Source organism: Heterodontus francisci, chromosome 37, assembly GCF_036365525.1.
Source record: "Heterodontus francisci isolate sHetFra1 chromosome 37, sHetFra1.hap1, whole genome shotgun sequence".
Taxonomy (NCBI): domain Eukaryota; kingdom Metazoa; phylum Chordata; class Chondrichthyes; order Heterodontiformes; family Heterodontidae; genus Heterodontus; species Heterodontus francisci.
The window spans coordinates 26,132,169-26,152,672 of record NC_090407.1 but is presented as its reverse complement, the minus strand read 5'-3'; the positions used below and the strand labels follow the sequence as shown (position 1 = coordinate 26,152,672).

Genomic DNA, 20,504 nt, shown 5'->3' with positions numbered 1-20,504 from the left:
CAAGGATCTATCCTTGGTCCTCTCCTATTGCTCATCGAAATGCTGCGCCTCGATGACATCAAAAAGCACAGCATTAGTTTTCATATGTATGCTGATGACACCCAGCTCTACTTCACCTCCATCTCTCTTGACTTCTCCACTGTTACTAAACTATCAGACTGTTTATCCAACATGGAGCACTGGTTGAGCAGAAATTTCCTCCAATTAAATATTGGGAAGACCGAAGCCATTGTTTTCAGTTCCCGCTTCAAACTCCATTTCCTAACTACTGTCTCCATCCCTCTCCCTGTTAACAGTCTGAGGTTAAACCAGTTGGTTCGCAAACTTGGTGTCACATCTGACCCAAAGATGAGCTTCCGATCTCATATTGGCGCAATCACTAAGACTGCCTATTTCCACCTCTAATATCGCCTGACTTCACCTCTGTCTCAGCTCATCTGCTGCTGAAACCCTCATTCGTACCTTTGATACCTCTAGACTTGACTATTCCAACACATTCCTGGCTGGTCTCCCATACTCTACTCTCCGTAAACTTGAGGTCATCCAAAACTCTGCTGCCCGTGTCTTAACGCACACCAAGCCCTGTTCACCTATCACCTCTGTGCTCACATTGGCTCCCAGTCAAGCAGTGTCTTGATTTTAAAATTCTCATTCTTGTTTTCAAATCCCTCCATAGCCTCACCCCTCCCTATTTCTATAATCTCCTCTAGCCCCACAACCCTGAGATATCTGTGCTCCTCTAATTCTAGCCACTTGAACAACCCCCATTTGAATCACTCCACCACTGATGGCTGTGCCTTCAGCTGCCTGGGCCCCAAGCTCTAGAATACCCTCCCTAAACTTTTCTGCCTCTCTACCTCGCTTTTCTCCTTTAAGACACTCCTTAAAACCTACCTCTTTGACGAAGTCTTTGGTCATCTGACCTATTGGCTCGTTATGTGGCTCAGTGTCATATTTGGTTTTATAATTTGATTTGATTTTGATTTAGAGATACAGCACTGAAACAGGCCCTTCGGCCCACCGAGTCTGTGCCGACCATTAACCACCCATTTATACTAATCCTACACTAATCCCATATTCCTACCACATCCTCACCTGTCCCTATATTCCCCTACCACCTACCTATACTAGGGGCAATTTATAATGGCCAATTTACCTATCAACCTGCAAGTCTTTTGGCTGTGGGAGGAAACCGGAGCACCCGGAGGAAACCCACACAGACACAGGGAGAACTTGCAAACTCCACACAGGCAGTACCCGGAATTGAACCCGGGTCGCTGGAGCTGTGAGGCTGCGGTGCTAACCACTGCGCCACAATGCTACTGTAAATCACCTTAGGATGTTTTATTACATTAAAGATGCTATATAAATAAGCTGTTAAAACTGATTATAACCCAGAAGTTAATCTTAATATCTGTTTTAAGGTTGGCATTTAAAGTTTACTTATACAAACCATGAGGTTCTCAAACTCACTGCTTAGTCTGTACTGATTAACTAATCTCTACCAGTAGTTAAGGAGCTGGAATTAACTCAGCACCTCTGGACTAGCACAAATGGGGGTAATAACAAAAATCAGCCCAAGCTCCTGCTTCTGATCACTTTCTAAGGACTTCTGCCAAGACTGAATGACAAGTGAGGGCTGTGATGTCCTCCATAATGGAATATCCTGCCTACATTGTCCAGACTCAAATACAGAATTAACACTTTGGTAAGGTACCAAAAGGCTGCTGCTGCCTGTGGAACTGTAGCCCAGTAAGAATTTAAATCTCCAGATATGGGAGAAAATAATTTGGAAAAGTGCAGGAAAAGGGCTGAAAGGCAGAGAGATCAAACAAAACACAGATTCTATCATATGGGTCAGGTGTTTCCAACAGGAACCAACAGAGGGCAGTGTGTGATCAATCAACATAGACCCATGCAGGCTGGTGAAATACCCCAGACAAAAGTTTACCCGTGTCCTCTCTATCCACACTCCCAACACTTCATAACAGCACTGCCACCCCACACAACCCACAGCTCCTACCTGTCACCATTACGGTCCGAAAATTGGCTCGATTCAGGCTGTCAATGACAGGCCTAGTTTCTGGTTTCAAAATATTCCGCATGACCAGGAATCCCAGGAATGTCATCTCACTCTCCACAGAATTCCTGTCCAAAGAAAACACAATAGCTATTGAAGCTTGCAATGCAGCCAGACATTGCGTTCCAATGTGCAACACATGTAGGTGGAACCTACTGCCCCAGGGGTTACACCCTAGTTTAAATGCATTCAAACACTCAAATTAGAGAGGGTAGAGCAATGAAGGCCTTTCACAAAATGTTGCATTGTTAGTTAGAAACCAAGGAGAAGGGCCAAGCCTCACATTACAGGCCAACAGCAAGGGAGTAGTGATTAGTGGAGGCCACGGTTGGGATCGTGTCAGGAATATAAAAAACCGAGGGAGGAAGAGTGCAGAGTTTTGAGGTCCTGTGAAAGAATAAAGAAAGAGGAGACAGTGTGTTGTGTCTTAATTACAACAGAGGGTGGATGTGGGAGGATTAAGAGCTTGTTAAATTGGGTCTTTGAAATTGAGAACCAACAGATGACAGTTCAGAGAAGCAATGACCATAATAGCAGCTTCATACCTTTCCAGCTTGTGTATTGCCTCAAAGGCAATGTCCTTACTCAGTGTTTTGTATGCAAGTCCTAAAACTCTGTACCCATCCCTTGCATAGTGACTTAACATTTCCGAGAAATCAGCAGGAACTGGAAGTAAAAATGAATGAATATATATTTAGGTTGAAAACACAACCAGTTCCACGGAAATATACATCTCATTTCAACCCAAACACAGAATCCCATGCACCAAACACCTGACTATTCACTCCTAGTATACAGAATTCCATAGACAAAAAAATCCTTACCATCAAACTGGCATTTATTACAAGACCATTCTATTAATTATTTCACCCAGAGGGTGGTGAGCATCTGAAACTGACTGCCTGAAAGGGCTGTAGAAGCAGAAACTCTCACCATATATAAAAACACTTGGATATGCACTTGAACTGCCATAACCTACAGGGCTACAGACCCAGAGCCAAAAGGTGCAATTATGTTGGATAGCTGTTTTTCAGCTGGCATGAAAACAATGGGCCGAGTGGTCTCCTTCTGTGTCATAAATCTTTCTATGTTATGTTTTCACCACTAACTCTCACAAATACCTGGATTATACTTCTTCCCACTCCACTACTTTACAACGACACCATTCTTTTCTTCAAGTTTCTCCATCTCCATCACATCTTACCCACCAGAGCTTCCACCATGTCCTCCTTTTACCTCGGTTCTAGATCCCCTTATGATATATAGGCAGGACCCCCAACAAGTTCCAACTCATTTGCCTTGCTTCTGCTTTCACTCTTTCCCCACTACTCAGCCACAGTAGAGTCCCCATGTCTTCAGCTTAAACCCTAACCAGCCTCCACATTCCACACATCATTTGTCACTTCCACTGCCTCCAACATGTTCTCTCCCTTTCTGATGGGACCATTCCCTCTCTGACATCCTGGTTGACTCTTTCATCACCCATGCCACCTGCTTCTCCTGCAATTGCAGGAAATACAACATATATTCATTCGCTTCCTCCCACACCACTGAGCAGGGCTCTAAACGCTCTTTCTGGGTGAGACAACCATTTACTTGTACTTCTCCAACCTATTGTTAATACTGTTAATAGGGCGGCACAGTGGCGCAGTGGTTAGCACCGCAGCCTCACAGCTCCAGGGACCCGGGTTCGATTCCGGTACTGCCTGTGTGGAGTTTGCAAGTTCTCCCTGTGTCTGCGTGGGTTTTCTCCGGGTGCTCCGGTTTCCTCCCACAAGCCAAAAGACTTGCAGGTTGATAGGTAAATTGGCCATTATAAATTGTCACTAGTATAGGTAGGTGGTAGGGAAATATAGGGACAGGTGGGGATGTTTGGTAGGAATATGGGATTAGTGTAGGATTAGTATAAATGGGTGGTTGATGTTCGGCACAGACTCGGTGGGCCGAAGGGCCTGTTTCAGTGCTGTATCTCTAATCTAATCTAATCTGCTGCAGTCTCCTCTACGCTAAAGAGACAAAACACGGATTAATGATCACTTTATCAAACACCTCTGTTTTGTCCACAATGTTACCCAAGCTCTCCACTGTTTGCTACTTCAATTCTCCATCCCACTCATACTCTGTCCTCTCTGTCTTTGTCTGTCAACACTGCCCTAATGAAGTGCAATGCAAGCTCAAGCAACATGCTTCTGCTAGGCACTTTGCAGCCCTCTGGCATTAATATTGCGTTTAATAAATTAGACATCAACTACAACTGTCATTTCTGTTCAATGGGAAACACTGGTAATGTGGAATGGGTGTGCATCACCGCTTTGGTGAGGGAACAGGTTGATGCTTGGGGTGGAGTCCCGCCATTGGCTCACTGTCCTGGCAGGGTTGGGTTGGTCTACATCCTTGGTGTTAACCTCTTTCCCTTTCTAGGCTACTGAGCCACTGAAGCCATTTGCTGCTTCTATTTCTACATGCCTTTCAACCACCTACTCCTCAACCACCACCACCACCTCAGGTACCCGCACATTCTCTGCCTTGTAAATGTCTTTAATTTCTCTCATTATGCCCCAGGTTACTACCATTTCAACCACTTAACCATCTTCTGCCTTTTACTGAAGGACTTTACATTTTAATACTTCTCTGGCATGCACATTCTGTCCTTATTTCAAAGCTATTTTATCTGTAGTTTCTTCCAGATCTGACAAAGGACCGAAACCAAACGTTAATTTCTCCATTAACCATTGTTAACATTGTTGGCACAATAATGCCTTAGCTTAGTAACTAACCTGGACAGTTCAGTGCCTGTTCAAAAAAGGAATCTTGCCAATACAGGTGACACTTTCTGGTTTCTTATAAACATTTGAATGGGCCCTGCTTTAAGTGGCAGAACTTCTTCACTGTTTGTAAAAAAAATTGTGGTGTATTTTTTTAAAAATAATCTGGCCTATTCAGAGTAATAAAATCAGGACTGTGTAGTTTTTAAAATAGCAGGGACTCTCCACTGCCTGAAAGATCAGAGCTTCCTTATCCACTTTTCCAACTCCACTCAACTCTCTCAATTCAGAGGTAGATTCCCCCCTTCCCTGTTGCTGATGCACTTTTTCAATGCCCCAGCTGAAGAAATTGCCCCATTCCTTCCCCCACCACCCAGTAAGGTAACATTTCCCCATACCCCAATGAAGAATTTTACTAACCACCATTCCCCCACCCCACTGTCTGAGCTGCTTCTACAACTCTCCCTGCCAACCACAAAGTTGTTTTCCAATCCCTCCTGCTGAGGTACTTTTCTTACTCAGTTTCCATAACTGCCAAATTCCTCTCCCCTCTCTGTTCTGCCCTCCTCCCTCTGCCTTGATCAAATTATCCCCCCATGTGTAACAACATCGGAGTTCATTGTGAAAACACTGCATCTCCCAATTCTGGGAAATCTTTACATCCAACTTGATTATAGTCTTGAATAATAAAAATCAAAGTTTTAAAATTATTCTAAATAGCCGAATCTAGTCATCCCCAAATTGCTCCATATTTTTGTGATAATGTAACGTAAATCCTAAGCTGTGAGTTTTAATCAGTTACCTGTTTCCTTTATGCAAAGGCTGGCAACCATCTCAGGTGCACCCTTCATATACGCCTCTACTGGCAAATTTCCCGGTTTCTTTACGATCACACTCATCCGCTGCAGCGATGAAGCAAATGGAAAACGACGAATAATCCCCAAACTCATCTCTTGTTTCTGGGGGAGGGGAGGAAAGAGCACAAAAATGCAGCAAATGTTATAGGTTAGGAACCGCTACCTAACCATTTTCAGGGGCTTTGCCTTCACGTTATCTTTCTTTAGCCAAGAAAGCAGGACAACCTGTAGGTCAACCAGCTCCATCTCCCCTGCAATATCACTCTGCAGCAGCTAACATGACATACAATATTTGACTCCCTGCTAAAACAATTTTGTCAAGTTTCACCTCTTTCTCCAGTCTTTCCTGAAGATGCTGGTTCTAGCCAGGATCCAGTTATATGGGCACTGTTCACCCTTTACTGCCTCATCCAACAAGCGCAAATTTATTTGTGAGCTTAGACTGTGAACGTCTGCAGGCTAATTATAGAAGGCATCACAGCCAAGCCAAACTCTGTCTTTAACTGCTGTCCCAAGATGTGGCCAACGGACAGCAATCAGGAGCAAGAACCCTTGCTGACCTAGATAACGGCACACATTGAAAAATCACTGCAATTTGAGGCTGTGTGGTTTACTTATCGATTGCCTTCATGAACAGTCTTCAGGAAGCTCCCAGACAGTTTTGAATACTCCACTCCAGAGACAGTGACTGAGCCAAGAACACACAGATAGGTTGGATTATCAAGGAGCATATTTGATAACATTATATATGGTTATTATTTTTTGGTTCGGGGTTTGGGAAACAAACATTTTTTTCTGTAAAATGATACAGTTTACACAAATTTTGAAGTAACAGCCTTTGTATTCAAGCTTCTCTGATTCCAAAGTTATATTTGGTCTATGAATCATAACCTTATCACGTTTTAACTGGAAGTGCCCAGGATGCTTGTTGGAGAGTAGTCATGTTTTGATTCTGTCATCTCATCCTGAGGTATACTTGAAATAACACAGGGCTATTGACAATACCGATGTCAACTAGTTTTAGCATTGTAACTCACTGACTGGACGATTTGCCAGTCAGGAGACTGGAAAATTAAATTAAACAGTGCTGAAGCTGAACCAATGCAGCTTTTCCACAAACTGAATTGATTAGTCTCTACTTATGTGATTAGTTCTGATAAACTGGGCAGAGACCAGTCAATTTAGTTTACTGTTTTTGTTTTAAATTCCAAGACTCTTTCTTCTTCTGAAATTACTGACACTCACCCAAGTGTTATTTATTTTTGAAGGTAGATCGTGAATGTTCGCAGGTCATTCAGAAACGAGGGCCTCACAACTCAGCCCAATCTTGTTCTCATCCAACATCAATACACATGCAATTTCCAGCAGGGTCGATCAATAAGAAGAGGAGTAGAACTCCTGCCAGATATTTCCCTTCCATAGCCCCAGCACAATGAAGCCAACTCTAATGCCTTCACAGCTGACATCTACAATATATGAAGAATTGATCCTGGGATATTCCTGGTCCTAATGCCTCACTACCACACTAGGTAGCAAAATTACCACCTTTAGTTACTCCTCACAGACATTATTGATAGGAAACTTTAATCACTTGGTCTATATGGAATCCAAAAGGGAAATTAGTCTGAGGTAGTAACATTGTTAATACTGTCATAGCATCAAGCATTAACCATAGGCACTCACACTTCCATAAGGCTGTTCTTCCAGCAGCGGAGGCTTCATAACAGCCACAACCTTCATTCCAAATCTTGAGACAATGTCAGATTCCGTAATCTCGTCAGTCAGAATCTGAAAGCAGAGTAGGTTCTCCGTGTAAACAGAAGTCATTTACAGACTAACTCTCAATACCCAGAGAATCAGCACAGGTTACACATACCACCAGCCAAACAGCAGTTAGGACAAGTACACTAAATTGAACACTGGATCCTACCCAAAGCTATCTCAGTTTTCCACAGTTATACTCTTAAATGTTGATGCTCCAGATGTAGTGCCATGATGGAGCAGGATGTCGGTATTGCGACATCACAAATGTAGCCATTCAGTAGGCGTCAGGTTCTTCTCCATAGGGGGAGGGCAGAATCTGAATGGAAAGTGATCAGGGCGCTATTGAGCATCACACACCAGATGCCTTGACTCTGCCCCCTCTCAGGTTGGGCGACTGTGTTGAATTTGAAGCAACCTTGTGAAGAAAAAGTTGAGTGGGGAAATTGAGGCGAGGACAACAAAATATTTTTAAATGAATAATTTTACACTGTGGTTTGATCTTGGTTCTGTTAGTTCAGAATCATACAAGGAGTCAGAAATGAAAGAAATGCCATGAAGCTCATGAAAGCTCTTCCTTGTAAATTCCTGGCTTGGGTTTAATGAATAAAAATGATCCCATTACACTACTCAAATAATAGCAATAAGCTTTCCCAGCGTCCTCGAAAATAATCCCCCTTCAAATCATCAATACCAAGAACTGATCAATTACCCACTCATCTCGCTGCTGCTGTTTGTGGGTTGTTACTGGTACAGAATAGCAGCCATGTTTGCCCAAATAACACTAACTGTACCTCACTGTGTAGAGCATGTGGAGATGTTTCAACACAAGATGCTTTACAAATCCAACTACAATAAGTTCTCTCAAACAACTAGAAAACTAAACTCCGAGCTTTGGGTACCAACCTGCCCTCCCATGGATATTTTCTGGGAAGCCTTTTTGAATCATGGGAAGAGGGACCCAACCAATTGCAATCATCATCTCCTTTTAGTACCATCTTCAGAACAATTAGCACACTAGAAAACCTGGTCTGAGAGCTGACTTACCCAACCAGTTGACTCGATCATCTTCAGGTCGAGTGGGTCACCAATCTGTTGATTGTTTAACAGCGTGACACTATGACAGGAAGTCAGAGCATGTAGCATTGGACTACTAATATTCCAGATGTCATGAACAATTGGCTCAAAGGTCTTGCCCACCACCAATACAACTCCCCAGATGTCTAGGCCTTCTTCTGTAAGTGTTCCTGTCTGAGAGGAAAAATGGTAACTTTAAGAATGGCTGCTGTCACTTCACACTCAATGATGCATCAATAGTACTTAAGAGTCCCAATTCCAGTCAATCACTGGCAACCACAAAATTAAGTGAAAATGTTTGTTATGAGGAAGATGCAATGCGGCTTCAAGGGGATTTGACAGACTTAGTGATGGGAAAGAACATGACAGATGGAATATAATGTGGAAAAATGTGAGGTTATCCACTTTGGTAGGAGGAATAGACGTGCAGAGTATTTCGTAAATGGTAAGAGATTAGAAAGTGTAGATGTACCAAGGGACCTGGGTGTCCTTGTCAATAAGTCACTGAAAGCTAACATGCAGGTGCAGCAAGCAATTAGGAAGGCTAATGGTATGTTAGCCTTTAATCGCAAGAGGATTTGAGTACAGGAGCAGCAAAGTCTTGCTTCAATTCTATAGAACCTCGGTTAGACCGCACCAGGAGTAATGTGTGCAGTCTTGATCCCCTTACCTTAGGAAGGGGATTATTGCCATAGGAGTGCAATGCAGGTTCACCAGACTTGTTCCTGTGATGACGGGACTGTCCTATGAAGAGATGAGAGAAACTGGGCCCATATTCTCTAGAGTTTCAAAGAATGAGAGGTGATCTTATTGAAACCTACAAAATACTGAAAGGGATAGACAGGGTAGATACAGTTAAGATGTTTCCCCTGGTTGGGGAGTTTAGAACCAGGGGACACAATTTCAAAATAAGGGGGAAGCCACTTAGGACCAAGGTGAGCAGAAATTTCTTTACTCAGAGGGTAGCGAATCTTTGGAATTCTCTACCCCAGAGGGCTGTGGAAGCTCAGACATTGAGTATGTTTAAAGCAGAGATTAATGAATTTCTAAATACCAGTGACAAAGGGATATGGGGATAGTGTGGGAAAAAGGCACTGAAGTGGATGATCAGCTATGATTGTATTGAATGGCAAAGGAGACTTGATGGGCTGAATGGCCTCCACCTGCTCCTATGTTCCTATATGTTCCACTGTCATCCACCTCACCTTATCAAAGCAGATGAGTTTTAGTTTGCCGCAGATGTTGATGCGCGGTGGACTAATGCAGAATATTCCATATTTTTTCAGTCTGTTCTGGGCATAGATTGTACCAACAGTCATAGCTGCAGGGAGAGCAGGCGGGATAACGATAGTGATCAGATCCAGGATACGTGTCACCAGTCGCCCCACAGACACCTGCGTTGGCAGAAGGAAAAAACATATATTACAGGAAAGGACAAAAAAATGAGTCACACCCAAATAGTAAAAGGCTGATTTTCCAAATGCACTCCTGACATGGAGCCTCACCACCAGGATCTCAAATTGGTAAATATGGGAGTGATCACGAGGATTTCTCAATATATGCTCCAGGCAGGTAGGGATCCATGCTGGTAGCAAGCATTTGGAAAACTAGCCCTGAAGTGTCAGTCTCCATTGGAACATCCAGTCGCTTATATATTCTATTTCTCATATTATACATAAAAATGCTAACTAGACAAGGAGAATAGTGTCAATGATGAAGGCATACACAGCACACTATTTGCTAAGTCATTTATGCTTAGTAATAAACAATACTTAGTAGATCCTTCCCGTCAGCGTCACTGGCCCCTGGGACAGGCACTCGAAGACGATCATTTTTCTCAGTTAAATCACAAGCTCCTCAGACATCACAAACTGAACCACTCGGTTACAAAAATTCACTTGGAAGTGAACACAAAGGTGGACAAGTTTACTCTTTAACTGTTCTTAAGATATGTTTGAAATAAAAGCAAAGTGCTGGAAATACTCCGCAGGTCTGGCGGCATCTGTGGAGAGAGAAACAGGGTTAATGTTTCAGGTCTCTGACCTTTCATCAGAAGTGGCAAAGGTTAGAAATGTAATAGGCTTTGAGCAAGTGAAAGTGGGGGTGCGGGCGGGGGGGAAAGAAGAACAAAAGGAAAGGTGTGAGATAGGGCGGGGGGCAGGAGAGATTAAATGACGCAGATGTCACAGAACAAAAGGCAAACTAAGTGCTAATAGTTGTAGTAAAAGACAAAGCATTAGTTCAGAGTGATGAACAGTTCTGTCCAAAAGCAAAAAATAATGAAAAACAAGTTTAAGACAAGTACATGGTTAAAAAATAAAATAAAACAAATTAATTGGGTTTTTTTTTAAATGGCAGATATGCTCTGAAATTGTTAAACTCAATGTTGAGTCCAGAAGGCTGTAGAATGCCTGATCGTAAGATGAGGGGCTGTTCCTCGAGCTTACAGTGAGTTTCACTAGAACACAGCAGCAGGCCAAGGACAGAAATGTGGGCATGAGAGCAGGGTGGTGAAATGAAATGGCAAGCATGGTAAATGGCTAATTTCCAGCACCTACCGTTTTTATTTCAGATTTCCAGTATTTTGCTTTTATTTTGTTAAAATATGCTTGTTCAGTGAACAATACTTAGTAGTAATACAAAAATGCCAGCAAATCCATTGGGGAGAATGTTTTCTCCAAGTGTTGTAGGTTAGTGATATCGTAAACAAAGCAGGAAAATTTCCTTAGAACTCAATTTTGCGAGCAATCTTCCTAACACCAGTGGAAATCTAACCCTCCCAGCTTTCGCTGAGCATTTTGTTGCTGAAAAACATTATTTTGAGATCATTCACATTGTAGATGACTTCCACATTGGGTTGTCAATAAATCCACCTTATTTGGGTTATTGCTTTAAAAATAACTGACAGATGACATTCTAGAGTCCTGCTTTCCCTTGAAGGCTAGGACATCAACAGTGGAAGACAGCAGGTCAACAAACTGAACAGAGGTGGAAATAGATTTTCTGAAGAAAATCTGAGTTATGCAGGCAGGCTGCCTAGTACAGTAAAGATTTTGTCTCCTACACTGCACTGGATTGCACTTCTTGACTTGCCACGATTTTAGAATTCCTGCTGAAAAGAAACTAGAATTTCAGGTTTGGAGAAATAAAACTAAAAATAGTATTTCACGACAGTTTACAACCTGCTCCCCACTCCCTATTACTGATATTTCTAAGGTATGCAAAGAAACTGCAGTGCCATTTCCTAACTATATTTCCTTTCACTTTAAAAGTCTGATTTCCACTCAAAGTCGCCCCAAGAAAGCAGAGCCAAGAGTACTCAGTGTGTGAGGCATTGTGGTATGAACCCCCATTACACCACTCCACTGCTCAGCATCTTGGGGCTCACGGCCCACAACACTCTTGGATCCCATCCTTCTAGAGTTGAGGATTTGCAATTTGCACGGTATTAACTATGATTACAAGGAAAGACTGATTGGTCTATATTCAAATAAATAAATCCAAGACCTACAAATGTAGCTGCCAGTCATAATGAAGATACAAGGTACTCAAAATGCTTACCTTCTGTCTCTCTAGAACCACAATGCTGTATATGTCCCCAAGTAGAGCTGCAAAAAAAAAAAATTAGAGGTATGAAGGAAGAGTTGTCTAAAGCAGGCTGGGAAGATAAGACTACAGGGGAAGTCAGAAGATGAGTAGTGGCAGACGTTAAAGCAAGATATTTCATAACACTCAGCAAACATTTATTCCAGTCAGAAGGAAGGACTCGAAGAGAATGATGAACCACCCGTGGATAACAAAGGAAGTTAAGGAGAGCATCAAATCAAAAGAAAAGGTGTACAATGCGGCGAAAATGAGTGGTAGGCCAGAGAACTGGGAAGCTTTTAGAAACCAGCAGCGGATGACTAAAAAACTAATAAAGAGGGAGAAAATTGATGAGATTAAATTGGCAAGAAATAAAAAAACAAACAGTTAGAGCTTCAATGGGTATATTAAAAGGAAGAATGTAGCTAAAGTAAGTGTGGGGCCCTTAGAGGATGGGAATGGGGAACTAATAACAGGGAACAGGGAAATGGCAGATAATTTAAACCAATATTTTGCACCGGTCTTTACGGTGGAGGACACAATAAATATCCCACAGATATCAAATAAGCAAGGAGCTAATGGGAGGAAAAATCTTGCAACAGTCTCTATCACGAGGGACAAAGTATTTGAAAACTAATGGGACTAAAGGCAGACAAGTCGCCAGGACCTGATGGCCTACATCCAAGGGTTTTAAAGGAAGTGGCTGCAGAGATAGTGGAGGCATTGGTCAAAATATTGCAGAACTCACTGGATTCCGGGATGGTCCCAGCGGATTGGAAAACCATTAATGTGAGGTCTTTGCTCAAGAAGAGAGGGAGACAAAAAGCAGGAAACTATAGGCTAGTCAGCGTAACATCGGTCATTGGCAAAATGCTAGAGCCCATTATTAAGGAAGAAATAGCAGGACATTTAGAAAAACATAATGCAATCAAACAGAGTCAGCATGGTTTTGTGAAAGGGAAATCATGTTTGACAAATTTGTTAGAGCTCTTTGAGGATATAACAAGCAAAGTGGATAAAGGTGAACCAGTAGATGTTGTGTATTTGGATTTACAGAAGGCGTTTGATAAGGTGCCACATAAGAGGTTGTTGCACAAAATAGGAGCTCAGGGTATTGGAGGTAATGCGTTGGCATGGATTGAGTATTGGCTAACACACAGAAGGCAGAGTGTCGGGATCAATGGGTCTTGTTCAGGTTGGAAAGCCGTAACTAGTGGGGTGTCACAAGGATCGATCCTAGGGCCTCAGCTATTTACTATCTACATTAATGACTTAGAGGAAGGGATAGAGTGTAGAGTATCCAAATTTGCTGATACAAAAGTAGGTGGGAAGGCATGTTGTGATGAGGACACAAAAGAATCTGCAAAGGGAAAGGGATATAGCTAGATTAAGTGAGTGGGCAAAAATTTGGCAGATGGACTTCAATGTGGGAAAGTGTGAGGTAATCCACTTTGGTAGGAAGAATAAAAAGGCAGATTATTATTTAGATGGAGAAAGACTACAAAATACTGCAGTAGAGAGGGATCTGGGTGTTCTTGTGCAGGAAACACAATATGTTAGCATGCAATGCAGCAAGTAATTAGGAAGGCAAATGGAATTTTGGCCTTTATTGCTAGGGAGTTAGAGTTTAAAAATAGGGAAGTCCTGTTACAACTGTACAGGGTATTGGTGAGGCCACACCTGGAGTACTGTGTACAGTTTTGGTCCCCGTATTTAAAGAAGGATATACTAGCATTGGAGGCAGTTCAGAAATGGTTCACTAGGCTGATTCCTGGGATGATGGGGTTGTCTTATCAAGAACGGCTAAACAGGTTAGGCCTTTATTCATTGGAGTTTAGAAGAATGAGGTGATCTTATCAAAACATATACGATTTTAAGGGGGCTTGACAGGGGAGATGTTGAGAATGTGTTTCCACTAGTGGGGGAATCTCGAACTAGGGGACATAATTACAGAATAAGGCGGGGGGGGACACATTTAAAACTGAGATGCGAAGGACTTTCTTTTCTGAAGGTGGTGAATCTCTGGAATTCTCTGCCTCAGAGAGTTGTGGAGGCTAGGTCACTAAATGTGTTTAAGAAGGAGGTAGATAGATTTTTGAAATCTCGGGGAGTTGAGGGTTAGGCAGAGCAGGTCCAACAGAGAAGTTGAGGACTGGGACAGATCAGCCATGATCTTACTGAATAGCGGGGCAGGCTTGAGGGGCTGAATGGCCTACTCCTGCTCCTATTTCTTATGTTATGTTCTTAATCCTGAATTACACCTGATCACAGTTTATGGGCTGGATTTTGTGCAGGAGACCAGGCTCCCAGCGCCGGGCCAAAAAGTCGGGGGAACCCCGCCTCTGCAGCTTTTCAGACCTCCAGAACAATCCTCCAGTCTTTTAGGGTCAAAGTTTCAGGAGGCAGGATTCCAGTCCCTTTATAGACTTTATCTGGACAGGGATCCCGCCTCCAAGAGCTGCCAGCCAATCACAAGGCCAGCTCAGTAGAATCGGCAGTGCCACTGGGAGCGGTGTCCGCTGTCGGTACTGCAGAGGCCTTGGACCCAGGCCCAGTGGTGGAACCCCAGAGAAGAAAGAGGTAGGTGAGGCAGGGTCGCCAGGACCAGCACAGAAGGCCCTGGCAAGTGGGGTTGGGGGGACAGTGGGGGTGGGGAGAGGTTGGCGGGCATTCGGTCCGGGGGAGGGTGGTCCCGCGTAGAGGCCTGCTTTAGGTCGGGAAAAAGAACCTGACCCGAACCACAGGGGACTCAAGCCCGACCCGACCCGAGTCCCCCCGATTTTGCCCCAAGCCCGACCCGAACCAACCCCGCCACTACTCGGACCGACCCGAGCCTGACCCGACCATCCCTTTACTTACCTTCCGACTGGGAAGCTCCACGAAGCTGCAGCGCATGCGTGATGACATTATAGTGACGTCACTTGCTCACTGCGCAGACTCAGTTTCGTCCCGGACTCCCAGCCCAGGTAAGTTTTTTATTTTTAATACTTGCCAGCAGAGCACTTACCGTGCCAGAAAGCCGGCCCTGACCCGACCCGAACCCGACACATGTCGTCGGGTCCCATCAGGTTCGGGTCGGGTAGCAGGCCTCTAGTCCCAGGGGTACAGCTGTTCCCGGTGGGGGTTCTTCATGGGCCATAAATTGCCCACGAAAGAGGGACCCTTCCCCCAAGCCCACAGGGAGGGCACCTCATTTTCCAAGGCATCCTCCCCATGCAACAGAGGCCCTGCCCCCGCCGCCGCTAACATCCCAGGCGCGGGATAGGCCGACGACGATCTTCCCTCCCAGAGGCCAATTAAGGTCATCTTCCTGCCGCCCCTGGGAGAATCGGAACCGGGAATCCCAGTTTCAGGTTCTGTGGTGGGTGACTCTGCCCCGATTCTCCAGCGCATCCCCACCCCAGCACACGCCCCCCACCCCCCCAGTCATGAAACCCACCATCGGGATGAGAACAAAATCCTGCCCTGTGACTCCCAATTTTCTACCAAATGCTCCAATCTCTGGTGACTGAGAAGTGTGACATCCAGTTTCCTTGCTGACACCTTTTTACATTTTTTACATTTCTGCTGAAAGCGTTGACTCATGCTGAGGTCCAATTCTACAGGTGCTGGCATCTTTAAGGATGAGCTTACGGAGTGCTGGCAGACTATTTTACCAGGGACGATGTCACAGCCAAATCTGATTTTGCCTTTCCCAGGTCCATCTATTTGCTTTACAGCAGCAATCAGGAGCCCTAGATCATTATAAAGATCATTCTTTACCACTTTTATATAGGCACTAGTTTAGTTTCCAGTCTGGAAGTATAGTAAACATGTGCTGCATCCCCAAATTTAACCAATTAAATCTGGTCCCCATTTTTTTTTTAATGGATTATCAATTCTTCTGTCAGGATAAGCGAGTTAATTTTAGCAACGTAAACTCATGGATACCAGCCTCCTGCAGTCGAAACTATAAATAAACACGAGGGCAAAAGTGGCTTTGAAATATAGAATCCTTATCAGAGACCAATGCCCAGGTCTATCCCATCGGAAAGATTTACACGGATTGTATATCAACCAACACAGGAGGCAAGGAATCAAGAGTTAAGATGAATAATAGATTGTTATGGGCTTTCACATTCCATGGTGAATAATCGTGTTAATTTGTACAACAATGATATTGAACACCTACCCACCTCAGTTCCAGCTGTGTTGTTTGAGAGGGACTGAGTGGAGGCCTGTTCCTTCCTCACAGAGGGAAATAGATCATCACACACACACACAAAAAGCACAAATTTCCCCTCCCAAATAAAAGATGCAGCTTACCAAGCATTGCAAGGAAGATGATAAATTTCACAGCATCTTTGTAGAATTTAAATCCTAGAGGCTTGGGGTATAGAATGGAACTAATCAATTCTCCTTTAGCAGTGCAAAAGCCTGCAGGAAGAAAGAGATATGAGGAGTTGTCTCCGATTGGAAAACAATATTTAAAGAGAAAACTGACAATGGAGCAGAATACCATGACAATAGATTACTACATATTGATGTATATGAAAGCCAATCTCCCTACAAGCCATTTCTAATAAGAGCTGAAAGATCACCTCTTCCAACTTTCCTCACATTTCAATGTAAATTTCAATTCAATTCACTCAACTTCAAACTGTAATTTGCTTATTGGGGAACATAAAGCAATTGTCCATCACTGCTTCTTTTTAAAAAAAAAAATTATTTGTTACTCCTCCTACATGTGAGAAAATAAAATCCAACTAGCCCAGTTACAAGGTAAGTTGCTAAGATGATCAGCATGTCAGGCGTCCTAGATGGAAAATAATTTTTTTTATACTTTCATGGGATGTGGGTGTCGCTGGCTAAGCTAGCATTTATTGCCCATCCCCAATAGCCCTCGAGAAGGTGGTGCTGAGCTGCCTTCTTGAACTGCTGCAGTCCATGTGGTGTAGGTATACCCACAGTGCCATTAGGAAGGGAGTTTCAGGATTTTAACCCAGTGACAATGAAGGAACGGCAATATAGTTCCAAATTAGGGTGATGTGACTTGGAGAAGAACTTGCAGGTTGTGGTGTTCCCATGCATCTGCTGCCCTCATCCTTCCAGGTGGTAGAGGTCGGGGGTTTGAAAGATACTGTTGAAGGAGCCTTGGTGAATTGCTGCAGTGCATCTTGTAGATGGTACACACTGCTGCAACAGTGTGTCAGTGGTGAAGGGTGCCCATCAAGTGGGCTACTTTGTCCTGGATGGTGTCAAGCGTCTTGAGTGTTGTTGGAGTTGCACCCATCCAGGCATGGAGGAGTATTCCATCACACTCCTGATTTGTGCCTTGTAAATGGTGGACAACTTTGGGAGTCAGGTGGCGAGTTACTCGCTGCAGAATTCCCAGCCTCTGACCTGCTCTTGTAGCCACAGTACTTATATGGCTACTCCAGTTCAGTTTCAATGTAACCCCCAGGATGTTGATAGTGGGGGATTCTATGGCACTACCATTGCTGAATGTCAATGGTTGGATTCTTTCTTGTTGGAGATGGTCATTGCCTGGCACTTGTGTGGCGTGAATGTAACTTGCCACTCATCAGCCCATGTCGGAATGTTGTCCAGATCTTGCTGCATATGAACACAGACTGCTTCAGTATCTGAGGAATCATGAATGGTGAACATTGTGCAATCATCAGCAAACATTCCCAATTCTGACCTTATGATGGAGTAATTGAAGATGATTGGACCCCAGACACTACCCTGAGGAACTCCTGCAGTGATGTCCTGGGACTGAGATGATTGACTTGCAACAACCATAACCATCTTCCTTTGTGCTAGGTATGATTCCAACCAGCAGAGCGTTTTCCCCGATTCCCATAGACTTCACTTAGGCCTTGCACCAGCATCCCTTTTGTCATTTAATGAGTCCTGCCCTCTACCCCATCACAGACCTTCCCTTTTGTTCTGTCCCCTTCTCCCAATGCCTCCCCACCCCCATCTTCTTTTCCTAGCTCTATAACTTGCTTTTAAACTTTTAAATCTCTGACTTCTTCCAGTTCTGAGGAAAGGTCATTGACCTGAAACAGTAACGGTTTATCTCTCCACAGATGCTGCCTGACCTGACTATTCCTGCATTTTCCATTTTAACTTTTGCCTTTACCATTTGGGAATTCAGTATGTTTCAGACCACCTCCCCAACTTTCTATCAGCAGCTTTTAGTGGTGACACTTACAGGTATGAAGCCTTGTGCCAAATTCCAGACTACTTCCTGGCACCTGCCAGATGGAGTCCTCATATCAAAGTTCATGATCAGACAACAAGAATACAAAAATAAAGCACTCAGTTTTCTTAGATAACATGCAGCCAAGCTCATGGACTATGTATGCTTTGTGGTTCACAAGGCAGATCCCACTGCTGCTATTCTATTAAGGATATCGATTATTAGTTCGCCTTTAATTAAAGCTGTCATTTGCATCCTTTCCCTCCCTTTACCTGACCCGTGGCTCTGCCCACTCAATACCTGTTCTCACTACTACAGCCACCACCTGCTGATCCAAGCTGTAGTTCTTTGACTGTAGGACCTGGGTTCCACAGAAGAGTGTGTGCCGCTTGTGTTCTTCTGTAGAATAGTTCACATCCTGATCAGGTAGAGGGGTCTTCATCACCGGTACACTCTCACCTGGCAAAATATCATACAGCAGTATTGATTCCTTTTCATTGCATAACGGTAGGCACCTACCTTCAGCATGCCCTTCCTCATGCCATCCATGTAGTTTATCCTAATGTTTCAAAAGGACGAATAGGTCATTCAAATACTATAAATTACAGGAGAGTGTCCCTTTAATAGTTTTCATTTGCAGCACCCCTTTCTCTGGAATTCTCTCCCCAAATCATTTCACCATACATCTTTCCTTTGAAGTCCGCTAAAAACTATTCTCTTTAACCATCGCTTTAGTCTTCACCCCATTTTACCCTCCATTTTTCCTTCTAGAAATGCTATAAACGTGTACTTTGTTAATCTTCCTCACTCTTAAAGAAGATCTCAATCAGGATTGACTTCTCTTAATTCTTCAAATGACAAAAGAGGGAGCATTTCAAACACAATTAATAAGGTGCAACAACCCCACATCAGCGAAAGAAGGGGGAAAGAGGGCTGGAACTGTGTGTGGAGGGTACACAGGAGAATGATACACTAGGGCGGCACTGTGGCTAGCACCGCAGCCTCACAGCTCCAGCGACCCAGGTTCAATTCTGGGTACTGCTTGTGTGGAGTTTGCAAGTTCTCCCTGTGTCTGCGTGGGTTTTCGCCGGGTACTCTGGTTTCCTCCCACCACCAAAAGACTTGCAGGTTGATAGGTAAATTGGCCATTATAAATTGCCCCTAGTATAGGCAGGAGAATATAGGGACAGGTGGGGATGTGGTAGGAATATGGGATTAGTGTAGGATTAGTATAAATGGGAGGTTGATGGTCGGCACAGACTCGGTGGGCCGAAGGGCCTGTTTCAGTGCTGTATCTCTAAATAAAATAAATAGTGAATCCCAATTTTTTCTGCTTTCATTCATTTTCCACACATATGAACAGATTATACCAGAGCAGAAATATAACAATAGCGAAGGTAACCCTAGGATTTAATATTAGGACAAGCTGAGGTACTGACAAACCAAAACACGTTTCTGAGATTGCCAGAGGGTGACTGGCACCTGTGGAACCACAAACCAGCCAATCAGCACTTTGAGGACAGCAAGGTGGGGGGAATAAAAAGAACTGGTTCAGTTTGGTTCTCACCTGTAAGCATGCTCTCATTGACCATACACTCTCCAGTTAGAAGTGCTGCATCACAAGGGACTTGAATCCCATCTTCGGGAATCACAATACAGTCACCAGGTACTAAATCTTGAGAATTCACCATTTCCTCTTCTGTAAAACAAAACAATAAACCTACTACCAACGCAGTAAAGGAGACAAGCTCGCCAGGAATTACAGTGTAGCTCAAGGACAAGGGCACAGGCTATGCCATTCAAGAGTACAATTACAAGGTTATGACAGCGATCACTTTTACAGAATGTGTAAATAAATGTTACAGTGTAGAAATTAGAGTTGGCACAATTCCATTACAAATGCTTAATCTGCTGCGCTATTTGGGTTAACATCTGTTACAATAGCACAGGACAGCACAGTGGTTAGCACTGTAGCCTCACAGCTCCAGTGACCCGGGTTCAATTCTGGGTACTGCCTGTGCGGAGTTTGCAAGTTCTCCCTGGGACTGCGTGGGTTTGCGCCGGGTGCTCTGGTTTCCTCCCATAGTCAAAGACTTGCAAGTTGATAGGTAAATTGGCCATTATAAATTGCCCCTAGTATAGGTAGGTGGTAGGGGAATTGAGGGAAGGTGGGGATGTGGTAGGAATATGGG

General features: G+C 43.8%; 1 protein-coding gene across 5 annotated transcripts in view; it reads right to left on the bottom strand.

The window, feature by feature from the left end:
• The window catches only part of atp13a2 (ATPase cation transporting 13A2), a 117,982-nt gene that overhangs the window by 27,909 nt on the left and 69,569 nt on the right, over positions 1-20,504 (bottom strand). For all 5 annotated transcript variants that reach the window (XM_068017391.1, XM_068017389.1, XM_068017388.1 and 2 more), the window contains 10 exons: positions 19,880-20,011; positions 18,613-18,771; positions 16,431-16,541; positions 12,102-12,148; positions 9,746-9,934; positions 8,511-8,714; positions 7,386-7,490; positions 5,648-5,804; positions 2,626-2,746; positions 2,024-2,148 (listed from right to left, as the gene is read on the bottom strand). In XM_068017391.1, coding sequence (XP_067873492.1) covers positions 2,024-2,148; positions 2,626-2,746; positions 5,648-5,804; positions 7,386-7,490; positions 8,511-8,714; positions 9,746-9,934; positions 12,102-12,148; positions 16,431-16,541; positions 18,613-18,771; positions 19,880-20,011 — 1,350 coding nt within the window. The remainder of the gene's footprint in view (positions 1-2,023; positions 2,149-2,625; positions 2,747-5,647; positions 5,805-7,385; positions 7,491-8,510; positions 8,715-9,745; positions 9,935-12,101; positions 12,149-16,430; positions 16,542-18,612; positions 18,772-19,879; positions 20,012-20,504) is intronic.